This window comes from Arachis stenosperma, chromosome 3, assembly GCF_014773155.1.
Source record: "Arachis stenosperma cultivar V10309 chromosome 3, arast.V10309.gnm1.PFL2, whole genome shotgun sequence".
NCBI lineage: Eukaryota > Viridiplantae > Streptophyta > Magnoliopsida > Fabales > Fabaceae > Arachis > Arachis stenosperma.
The window spans coordinates 29920900-29933474 of NC_080379.1; the positions used below are offsets into that span (position 1 = coordinate 29920900).

General features: G+C 31.7%; 1 protein-coding gene and 1 pseudogene across 1 annotated transcript; both read right to left on the reverse strand.

Annotated features, from left to right (window-relative positions):
* Positions 1–3191: 3191 nt before the first annotated feature.
* On the reverse strand, positions 3192–4721 carry LOC130965802 (transcription factor ILR3-like; annotated as a pseudogene).
* Positions 4722–6841: 2120 nt separating this feature from the next.
* LOC130968947 (transcription factor ILR3-like) lies at positions 6842–10110 on the reverse strand. Its single transcript, XM_057894465.1, has 5 exons — positions 9743–10110; positions 8528–8590; positions 7721–7798; positions 7466–7628; positions 6842–7280 (listed from the first exon to the last, which is right to left on the reverse strand). The coding sequence occupies exons 1-5, from the start codon at positions 9880–9882 to the stop codon at positions 7014–7016; spliced, it is 711 nt and encodes a 236-aa protein (XP_057750448.1). The 5' UTR covers positions 9883–10110; the 3' UTR covers positions 6842–7013.
* Positions 10111–12575: the final 2465 nt, after the last annotated feature.

Consider the following 12575-nt stretch of genomic DNA (forward strand, 5'->3'; position numbering starts at 1 on the left):
TAAAAACACATAATGCCATTCCTAAAAAACATAAAAAATGTATTAAAAAAGAACATCCAAAAAATATATAAATAAATATCAATTATTCAATTTTTCACACTCATCTTTAATTTACAATGGCAGATTTCACCCTAGTCTAATTATATTCCATCAATTAATCAATTTTCACCTAACCCATGACAATGAACATAAGCCTATTATCTATATGTGTTATGCATAGCAAGTTGATTGGTCCATTATTTAAGAGTGTATCTAAGTATATTGGGAGAATGAGAGTTGATGACTATAGTGACCAAACATGAACTTACTCTTTGCAAAGAATTAGATCTTCGCATATATGCTTCTGTTCCTTCCTAAAAGTTGCTTATCTTCCTTTTTAAATTTCTGGAATAATTCATACCAAATTCAACAAATAAAAATATGGAAACCAAGTAAGCACTAGCAATAGTTATGAAATCAAAGAAACCTGCTTATAGAAGACAAGAAAAATAACATGCAAAATTATGAAGTAGCAGTAAATAGCTAGACAGAAACCTTCAATCAGCAACAACGGGGCAATGATTCTTGCAGTGGACCAAGGAAATTTGGTGATGATTCTTGCAGTAAACTACCTATCGGCACGAAATTTGGCGCACCAAGAAGACAACGATACAGTAGTCATGGAGGCGAGACTGGTGGCGCACTGGAGCAGCGACGAATCGGCGCTTTGGACAAGAAAGAAGACCGACGAGATGAGAGGGAATGGTGATGAGGAGGGGCAGTGATCCTGGATGACGAAGCGGCGATGCGATGATGAATCGAAAGAGAGGGGACAATAGAACTTCTTCTGATTTCCTTCGCGGAGGTGAAGAAGTGGCTGTGGGATGTCGCCTAACGGTGCGGTGTTCAGTGTCGGGGCGGCTGCACCAACTGGAGAGGAGTGTAGACAGCGTCACTATGAAAATAGGAGAAGGAGAATGATTTTTGTGGGTAACTATAGGAGTAGGAGCGGGAGAGAAGGGGGAGCGTTTTTACACTTTTTTTTATTAGGATTAGGTTAATTAGCTTTTAATTATTCAAATTTTGAATTTTAAAAAAATTTAATAAATTATTAAATAAAATTGTTTAAAAAGTTGGCTGGTTTATCTTGGTTCCTTATACTTTTCCTATTACAAATAAACAATATGAAAAAAATCTCTAAAGTGAGAATGCTAATAAAATAGTAAAATAATATTTTAATTATTTTAAATATATAATATTTATTATTTATCAGTCTTACTATATTAATTTAAAGGTTATTAAAATATTATTTTATTATTTTACTCATTTTAGTCTCATACTATGATAATGTGTGTGAAACACTCACAGCTTTTGAATTCTATAACAATTTATCAAGATATAATCTTAAAGCAGAAATAATCAGTTTGTGTTTAAAAATTTAGCTATATATAATAATAAGTCTAAATGACAAATATTAATCTATACAAAGTTATTCTAGTGGAAAAAAAAATAAAAAATACAAAGAAAATCCTAAACACTTAATAAAATTTTGCATATGTTATTAATTTTACTATAATTTTTAGGACTCGTACATATAAGAGAGCCATGTGAACGTTGAAAAAACTATTCTCTCGTCATCACCACTTGTTTCTTTGAATTAGCTTGAAAGGATACATACTTTTAGTGGGTACAAACCTTTTTTCAATTATCGTAGTAAATTAAATAAAAAGTAATGAAAGAGAAAAACCTGATTTAAATGGTTCAAACTTAATAAACATGCTCATTTTTGGAGCCAAATATATCTTTATTAGTGTCTTAAAGGATGAAATGGATATCCTTAAAAATTTTTAAGAATATCCTTTGTCCCTTTATTTCTGTAAATATTTATGGTTATTATCTTTAAAAAACTTTTTAAAAATTTAACACAAACCATAAAGTTTAACATAAGGCAACATAATTTAAAGTTTCAAATACAGATCAAACTAAAACAAAATTACCCAAATAGGACTAGAATCATAACAAATAAACTAAATCAATCTAAAATCTTACTAAAAGATTTAAATCATAATAATGTTTTCTCTGTTAAACTTGTTTTATAAATAAACACAATTAGATTATGACAATAAAAAAAAAAGAGGTAATTTTGTAGTCAAGTACTCAAATTGTGGTACTTCATATTTAAAAAAAAAAAAAACATAAATCATGTCATGTTGAAAATAGATTTTTTTAATTATTTAGTAAAGTATAATCTTTCATCTTAAATTTCTTAAATGAGACTAAAAAAATGTGAAAAATATTAAATAATAAAATATTATATTTTACTAAACAATTAAAAAATTAAGAGGATTCACTTTATGACATATCTTTTATAAATTGCCTATTTGCATAAATTTTGTGAATTTCCGTGGAATGGATACCTCTAACTCTACTGTTCTTAAACTTCTTATTCTCATTTACTTGCAGATAGTTTTTCTGTTTCTATTTCAATAAGAATTTTATGGGTCTTCATTTAAATACCAACACTCCCCCTCTCTCCGCACTTCCCAGATATTTTTGCTTCTTTTTTGAACTCTTTCAAACATTGTCTTTGGCTCTAAGGCCTACAATTGCAACATCTTGGTTTTGACATTTGACGTGGGTTAGAAGTTTAGAGTTACATTGATTTTGTATACTAAGTTGAACATTTTGGAATAAATATTACAAAATGAAGAGAGGATGCGGTTATTTGAACCGAAAACATCATTGCTGCGTTGGAGCTACTAATGTTAAATAGCATTTTCACTCGCATTAACTATTCTTTCAATTTTAAAAACCGAAACTAAAACTGTTGTTCCAAATGGTAACCATTAAAAATTCCCAAAAACAGCGCGGTAATTTAGCACCGGTATTTCAGAGTAGCTACTGTAGAATCTGATACATGTTCGACAATATTGTAGATGAAATACATATACTACTGTGATGTAAAAGCTTTTGCAATTTATAGTTTTATCATAATTAAAAGAGTAAACTCATTAAAATCAAAATAATAAATGAATTTAATGTTTACATCAATTTGTACTAATTTAAAATCATTATATTTTATGTTAATTTTACATATTATGATCGTATCGTGTCTTATAATTGTTAATATTAGGCATTCTCGTAACAACGTTGTATTGTATATTTGTATCGCATTCATATGTCGTATGATCATTCATAGGAAGATAGCTAGATAATTTTATTAATATTTACAAGCAAACAAGAGCATTACTTCATAATAGTATATCATAAGACAAATATTGTCATAAACCAGCACAAGATCCAGTTAGAACACTTAGCAAATAACTAAGAAAGCCAAGAAAGTATGGGGTTTAAATGGATACAACCTTGGGCCAAAATTGAGGCCATTGTACAGTGCCAAATTAGGCAACTGATGGGCGGAGTACATGATCCTACCAGGTATCAGCTGCAACAGGGGACATGAATTGCCACATTGCCGCCCCCTGAATAGCTGATGATAGGAACTAGCTTGTTGTCGGGGACTTGACTTGAGGAGCAAATGTAGCAGGGTTCATAGTAGGAGGCGGCGTGAAAGGTTGTGCATTCATTGATTTCAGCTGCTGCTCCAACGTTTTTTTTCTCTGCCTTGAGTCTCTGTTTCTCGTCACAAAGTTCATTCTTTTCAGCCTGCACATTAAAGAGGAATAGAATTCATGGACAAGTTAGTTTGTGGTGTACATAGCTTTTAGAGAAGACATGGTGTTAATTTTAAGGTAGAAAACTCAGTCATCTAGACTCCATAAGCTCTTTGAAAGAATTCTGTTTATAGATTAATATAAAATAAGAACCTAGTCTTCACCGTCAACTTTTTAATCTTTTCTTGTACCATATTTGAGTCTTTCAACTCTCCTGGGCATCACCCCGTAATTGTGTCACCATTCTGACGGCATCAATCAGAACAGCAGCCTTTTCAGATGGAGCCTAACTCAACAAACCTAACCATTAATCACAAGTTAACCATAGCAACAAGTTTATACATATAGCGACAAGATAATATAAACAGAAAAAGAGAAGGTAGGTAGTTTACTTGTCATTAAGCCTATCCTTCCGCAACTTCTCTCTACATGCCTTGGGGCTAGAAGGACATGACTCAGATCTGCCCCTGCAATAGAAAATTAACAAGAAAATCCTCCAAGGTTAGGCTATCTGAATTGGATTCTATGACTTTTGGAGTTCCGTTTCTTTTTTCTTGTGGTTATTCGGAGACATCTAGTGGAATAGGACTTGTTATTCTTCTTGCTGCTCTATTGAAAATCCTATTGGGCCTAGAGAGAGGGCACAATAAGTGACTGCTGGGATTTAGAAAAGTCAGAAGTGCCTGAAGAAATGCAGGTAATTGGACACTTTGAGTTTTAAATGTTGAGACATAAAAAATACATTCAATACTGACAAAGAACAATGATATCAAGAAAGTAGCAGAAGAAATTGAACTATATGAAGTCTAGATGGAGTAATGTTATTTAATTGTACTGGAATAAAATAGATTATACGTTGAGCAAGATAAATACATGCACTGGAATAGAATTCCTTTGTTTGTCATTTTGACTCCGCTGTTTCTAGACATCTATAAGTTTTTCAGTACTTATGCATGACTGTTTAATTAGGTCACCATTATGACGACATAAATCAGAAAAACAGCCTTGTCAATTTTGGTAGGCCTTCCTAGGCTCCAAAATGGAGCCTAGTTCAACAAACCTAACCATTAATCACGAGTCAACCATAGCAACAAATTTAAACATATATACCGATCAGAGTACTTAGGATGAGTACCTAACAATCATATGGAACCATGACATGCATTAGTGAAATGACTCAAAGATTGAGGAGAAGGGGTTTGAATTGTGCTTTAGAACAAAAATTTGAGATAAAATCAGATTTGAGGAAGTTTATCAAGCTCTTGGTTATTAAATAACAGAAACCAAGTTGGATCTAACTTTAAAGAACACGTATGTATAGTTCCTTTTCAAATACTTTGATTTGTGGTATATATAAACACAAAATAGTACATACGTTGCCTTTTCAAGCTATCACAAACTTTAAATATTTATGAGTCTAAATGATAAATATTAATCTATTCTTTTTCGATATACAAAGTTATTCTCTATAAAAAAAAATAAAAAATACAAAGAGAATGCTAAACACTTAATAAAATTTTGTACATCTCGTTAGTTCTTCTAGAATTTGTTGGGTTCATACAGCGAGAGTCATGTGAACGTTAAAAAACCATTCTCTCTTTTTGCGGCCGTAAAAAAACATGCTTTTTTGGAGAGAGATACTATTCTACCAATCGAGTCACAGGTATCTAACATATTGATATCTAACTATTTTTTGCAAAGTGGTGACGAAGGGTATAACTTGTACAAATATTTTCATTTTCTAATTCGATTCGATCCATTCGTTAGTAGAGCTATTTACTCGATAGCAGACATTTAGGAACACCTCTAAAAGAGGGACAAATAGTCAAATTTGAAAGAATAGTCATCGGCACTTGATTCATTGAATTATCTTAAAAGGATACACACTTTTAGTGGTACAAATCTTTTTTCAATCATTGTAGTAAATTAAATAAAAAGTAATGAGAGAATAAAACTTAGTTTTAAATGGTTCAAATGCTTAATAAGCAAGATTACTCAAATAAGACTAAAATAAGATTACCCAAATAAGACTAAAATCATAACAAATAAACTAAATCAATCTAAAATTTACTAAAAGATTCAAATCATAATAATTTTTTCTTTGTTAAACTTGTTTTACAAATAAACACAATTTGATTATGACAATGGACACAAAAAAAATTTTCTAGTCAAGTACTCAAATTGTGGTGCTTCATATTTCATTAAAAAAAATATGTATGGATTCTCTCAATTATTTGGTAAGGTGTAATCTTTTACTTTATATTTTTTAAATGAAACTAAAAAATAAATATGAAAAAAATATTAAATAATAAAATATAATATTTTATCAAACAATTGAAAAAAAAAAAAATTCACTTTCATGTTATATTTTTCATAAATTGCCCCTTTATATGAATTTTCCAGTGAGAATTTAAACACATTCCCTGCACAACGTGTGCAAGTATTTTTGCTTCCCCGCATGTTGTGCAAGTATTTTTGCTTCTTTGACTTGGAAGTTTAGAGTTGCATTATGATTTTGCATACTAAGTTGAACATTTTTGGAATAAATATTACAAAATAGAGAGTACGATAAATATTACAAAATAGAGAGCACGATAATTTGAACAGAAAACATTATTGCTGCATTAGAGCCACATTTTCACTGGGGTTAACAATTCTTTCAATTTTACAAACCCAAACTAAAACTGTTATTTTCTACTAGACTCATAGATCCCCGCATTAGAGCCACATTTTCACTGGGGTTAACAATTCTTTCAATTTTACAAACCCAAACTAAAACTGTTATTTTCTACTAGACTCATAAATCCCGTAACAACCATTACTGTATTTCAAAGTAGTTACTGTATTATCTGGTAGATTGATACATGTTAAATAATGTTATAGATAAAATACAAATATTACTGTAATATAAAAACTTTTACAATTTATAGTTTTATCTTAATTACAAGAGAAAACTCATTAAAATCAGAAGAATAAGAAAATTTTAATGTTTACATCAATTTGTATTAATTTAAAATCATTATATTTTATGTTAATTTTACATACTATGATCGTATTGTATCTTATATTTTTTTTGGCGTTTCTTATAATTTTTTAGGCATTCCCCTGACAGCATTGTATTGTATATTTGTATTGCATTCATATGTCATGTTCATTTGTAGAAAGATAGCTAGATAATCTTATTAACATTTACAAGCAAACAAGAACATTACTTCATAACAGTATATCATAAGACAAATACAGTCGGAAGCCAGCACAGTACAGTTAGAACACTTAGCAAATAACTAAGAAAGCCAAGAAGGTATGAGGGTAAATGGATACAACTTTGGGCCAAAATTGAGGCCATTGTACAGTGCCAAATTAGGCAACTGGTGGGCGGAGTACATGATCCTGCGAGGTATCAACTGCAGCAGGGGGCATGAATTGCCACATTGCCACTCCTGGATAGCTGATGATAGGAACCAGCTTGTTGCCGGGGACTTGACCTTGAGGAGCAAATGCAGCAGGGATCCCAGTAGGAGGCGCCATGAAACTAGGTTGTGCACTCATAGATTTCAGCTGCTGCTCCAACTTTTCTTTCTCTGCCTTGAGTCTCTGTTTCTCGTCACGAAGTTCATTCTTCTCAGACTGCACAGCAGAGAGAAATAGAATTCACGGACAAGTTAGTTTGTAGTGTACATGGCTTTTGGTCATAGATAAGACATTGTGCTAATTTTAAGGCAGAAAACTCAGTCATCTAGACTCCATAAGCCATAAGCTCTTGGGAGGAATTTTGTTTACAGATTAATATAAAATATGAATCTAGTCTTCACCTTCAGCTCTTTAATCTTTTCTTGTAGACCCATATTTGAATCTTTCAACTTTTGGGCTTCGTCCCGTAATTGTGTCACCATTCTGACGGCATCAATCAGAATAGCAGCCTTGTCAGTTTTAGGAGGCCTTCCAGGCTCCAAAATGGAGCCTAATTCAACAAACCTAACCATTAATCACGAGTCAACCATAGCAACAAGCTTAGACATATACCGACAAGATAATATAAACAGAAAGAGAGAAAGTAGGTAGTTTACTTGTCATTAAGCCTATCCCTCCGCAATTTCTCCCTACATGCCTTGGAGCTAGAAGGAGCACACGACTCAGATCTGCCCCTACAATAGAAAATTAACAAGAAAATCCTCCAAGGTTAGACTATCTGAATTGGATTCTTTGACTTCTGGGGTTCCACTTCTTTTTTATGTGGTTATTTGGAGACATCTAGTGGAATAGGACATGGTTATTCTTCTTGCTGCATTATTAAAAACCCTATTGGGCCTGGTTAGAGAGCGGAGGCACAATAGGTGACTCCGGGGATTCAGAAAAGTCAGAAGTGCCTAAAGAAATGGCAGGTAATTGGACACTTTGGGTTTTAAATATTAAGACACAAAAAATGTATTCAACACTGACAAAGAACAATGATGTCAAGAAAGTAGCAGAAGAAATTGAATTATATGGAGTCTGGATGGAATAATGTTATTTAAGTGTACTGGAATAGAATACATTATACGTTGAGCAAGATAAATACATGCACTGGAGTAGAATTTGTTTGTCACTTTGACTCGGCTATGTTTCTAGACATCTATCAAGTTTTTCAGTACGTAACTGCTTGATTATTGTTAAAAATATAAAAGAAAAAGGAGTAAACTATCAGAAAGAAAAATATTGAAACAACTAATCCTGCCTTTCGATCTAAATCTTTAACAAACTAGACTTGGAAAAGAACAAGTTACCATTACAGAATAAGATTGTTTAGTAGCTACACGTGATGATTCTGTTTCCATCTTTGACTGGTACATTTCTATTTTCAATGAAAACAAAATACTAAAAAATAAATTGTGTACCTCTTCTTTGAACCAGATTCTTTGATTCCATCAGAATCGCCCAACGAGCCATCAATTTCAACACTACGAGCAGATAGTATTGCAAATAAAAACTAAGTCAAAAATGTTCTTTTATGGAGAGGGAATGGGCGGATGTATATAGTGTCATAATGTCATGAAGGAGAAAAAATGCTTTAAATAACATCATCACATGTAGATTAGATTGTTTCTAATATGTTACCATGGAAATCGGTTAAAGCAATACAATATCTAATCATAAATCTTTCTTGATAGGTTCAACTGCGAACGTCAAAGCATCTTCAGAAATACTTTTGAGATACACCCATCCCAATAGCAGTCTGAGTCACAGTTCTAAATATCTTAATCCAAATTTAACGTTAAGGGTGTGTTTGGTTAAGGGAGGTAGAAGCAGGAGAACAAGAACATCGTACTGGGGTTAAAAGAATTACATAAAGGTTCAAACATGAAAATGTGAAAAATGAAAATTCACAATGCATAACGTGAGTACCCCACTCGCACAAAAAAAAGGTATCTGCCTTAGATTTCACAAATTTATTTGTTCTGAAAAATGAAAGGTTAATTAACATACATTACAACAAAAAACTACTTGAAAAAAATGAATAAAAAAAATGACAATATAACTACCAATCCTTATCCCATAGCCTCTAAGGCTTTACAAAAGAACTACCTTAATTATACACGATTAACCCTACACACTCAATCCCCTACACTTTTGTACCCAAAAGAAGGAAAATTGGCCGATACAATACGCATGTCTCTCATAATCAATTCCACCAAAATACTGTGTTCGAGTTTACAGTGTATAGAAATCAAATGCAGAATCTCGTGCATGGTAAAATGGTTTACTACGATAGTTCAAGCAATGTAAAAGCTGAAGCACCAATAAAACCGCATCTTAAGTAGTAATTCCAAGCACACACAGCAACAATAAAAAAAAAAAAATCACAGATCATAGTGTCTGAACTAAGAAATTAAATCGAAAAAGGGCTCAAAATTACAAAACCAAACCAAAAAGGCGTAACGTTATAGCATTAGCATACACAGTTACGCAAAATGAAGCAAACCCTAATTACCAATCTTGACAAAGGGGGCAAAATCAGAGAGGGCAAGTTCAACATAAAAAAGGAAGAAGTTTTAAAATAAAAAAGAAATTAAAACAAAAAACACGAAATTGATGAAGTGATCTGAGAGTACCCGACATTTGAAGAACCATTGATGGCGTTGGAAGGCCAATTGAAACCGGAGGAAGGAGCAGCGAAAGTGGCATCGTGGACGGGAATATCGTCAATCAAAGCGTAATCGAAAAGCCAGTTGGTGCTTTCCCGGGAAGCCATTCTTGAAGATGAAGAGGCTCTCCCGGAATTTTCTTTTCCCGGCGGCGGTTGGTGGGGAATCTTTGGTGTCGTGATTTTCCTGGGAAACAAACAGGGGCAAAGGGTGGTGGTTTATGTTTGCACGTTTTAAATTTTTTAAGTATTCTTATATATTATTAACGAATTAGATAAATAATGTCGCAAATATCTCAATGTGTTATTTAATATTTCAATATCAAAAAGTAAAAAATTGAGAGTTTTTATTAAGACTTTCTATGTGCATATAAATATATAATCACTTGTTAAAACCTAAAAGAGATTTTGTTAATTTTATATTTATTGTTTTGTCACTTTTGTGTGTATCTGTCTGGTTTCTGGGAAAAGAGGGAATCCGTGTGCGTGGGTGAATGAGTGAAGGATGAAAATAAATAAAAATAGGTGGCGAATAGCACGTGGGGTGTGGTGGGTATTTGGTAATGTGGATGAAAATTTCCTCGTCGTCGGTCTTCAAGGACAAAACCACTCTCGGGCTTGACACTGACTTTGACTTGGGCTTAGGTTGGACTTGAGCTAAAATCCATGAGTTTGTGTTTTATTAGATAGGGTAATCTGACCAAAAAAATGAGTAATATATTGAAGAAAAACCGAAACGAACAAGAGCAAAAAATTATTTTCCTAAAATAATTTTAGTTTTGCCATACCTGGCACTAGATGGCTAGATGTAGGGGTGTCGAAAATTCTCAGGAGGTGGGGATTTCCGTAGGGACCGCTCCGAATGGAGTCTTGATGATAGAAAATTTTCTCCGTGGAGATGGGGATGGGGAACAAAATTCTCCTGAGATAGGCGCGAGGATCCGAGCGGAGATCCTCGTCCCATCCCCGATAATTCTCCGAATGTTTGAAATTTCTTAAATAACCTTACTTTATTTTTAACATAAGGGTTTTTTTAGTAATTTCACCAATTAAAAAACCCTAATCCTATTATTCAGTCTTCCCTACTCACTGTGTTGTTTGCTGCGCCATCTACTCTCTATTCCCAGTCCCAACTCTTCCATCTCTACTTTGTTCAAACTCCAAAACTCCAACAGCACCATACGTTGTTCTCTCCCACAGCCCCCACTCTCTCCAGTTTCCACTTGATGTTAAAGACTATATCTTATTGTTTTTTCTTAGAATGGAAATTGTATTTTAAGATTTTATTTTATAGACTATAATTTACTATGTTGTATTTGTGGACTTATAATCTTGGATAAGATATGTTTGTGTGTTTGAAATAATATTTTCTAGTTTGTTTTTTATTTTTTTGATATTTTTTACTATAATTTTCATATGAATGTTAAACATAAGAGGATGGAGAATGGGGCCCGCGAAAAATACGGAGAACGCGAAAAATGGGAATGAAGACAATTATCTCCCTACGACGGAGATCGGGACGGGGATGGAGATTAATTCTGGTCCCCATCCCTGCCCCGTCCCACCCCGCCCCATTCCATTGACATCCCTAGCTAGATGCCTTAGTTATGAGTTTTTCATATGAATAAAATAAAAATAAAACAAAATTATGGTCATCTTAATTATTTCCATGTCCTTTTTTTATATATAATTTTTTTGTTTAAAATAACAGAAAAAGAATTAACATAAATCGTGATTATAAGCGACATATTTATAACCAAGCGGTCAAAGAGTAAATCGTGATCTTAAAAGGAGATATAAAAAGTGACGGATCTAAAAAATTTAAATAATATAAACAATATGTAGCATATAAAAATAATAATTTAATAATTTTTTTTATAAATATATCAAAACATAAAATAAATAATATAAAAATATTAAATATTAAATAAAATTGTATTTATTTATTATAAATATTGATATATTGATAAATAATAATGTGATTATTAATTCAATTTTTTATAATAATAATAATAATAAATAATGAGATTAATCAAAATGATAAACCTATTATCTTTTAACCAATAATAAATGTGAAACATGTTTTTTATAAATTATGTACGATAAATGGTATTTTAAAAAAATTTATGCACCTAATTTTTTATATCCTCATTATATATTTTATAGATTATTTAATAATTATTCAATCATTTAATTAAAAAAGACCAAAAATTATTTTTAAATAATAATAATAATAATAAAATTTGTTACTTAGATAAATAAAAATACAAAATGTGTTATTGTTTTAAATAACTTTTAATCCAATTTATATTAGAGAACTAATTATCAAAATACATGTTTAATACAAAATTTTTTAATTTACTAGTAAATATTAAAGTTGTGTAGAAAAGAAATTCAAGGATATAAACTTCAACTAAATAAATTTATTAATTAAATAATTCTACAATGATATTTTTTTATTAAATTAATTTAATATATATTTTTATCTTATACTTTTAGATATAAATTAGAATTTAATTTTAATGTTCTAACAGTATAAAATATTTTACACAATTGTTCAATTACGTCTATTCTTTTAGAGGATCATTTACACGAAGGTGGAGGATTTTCTTCGATTCAATTTCTGATTATGGTATGAACGAGTTAGGTTGAGGATTTTCTATTATTGTATCACAATCTCTCTCTGGTTGCAAGGTGAGAAGACACTCTCCTTTAAGTGGGACAACGCTCTCCGTTGTTTTATATGGCACGGCCTATACCTCCAGGAGAAGGTGAGAAGACACTCTCCTTTGTTTCATATG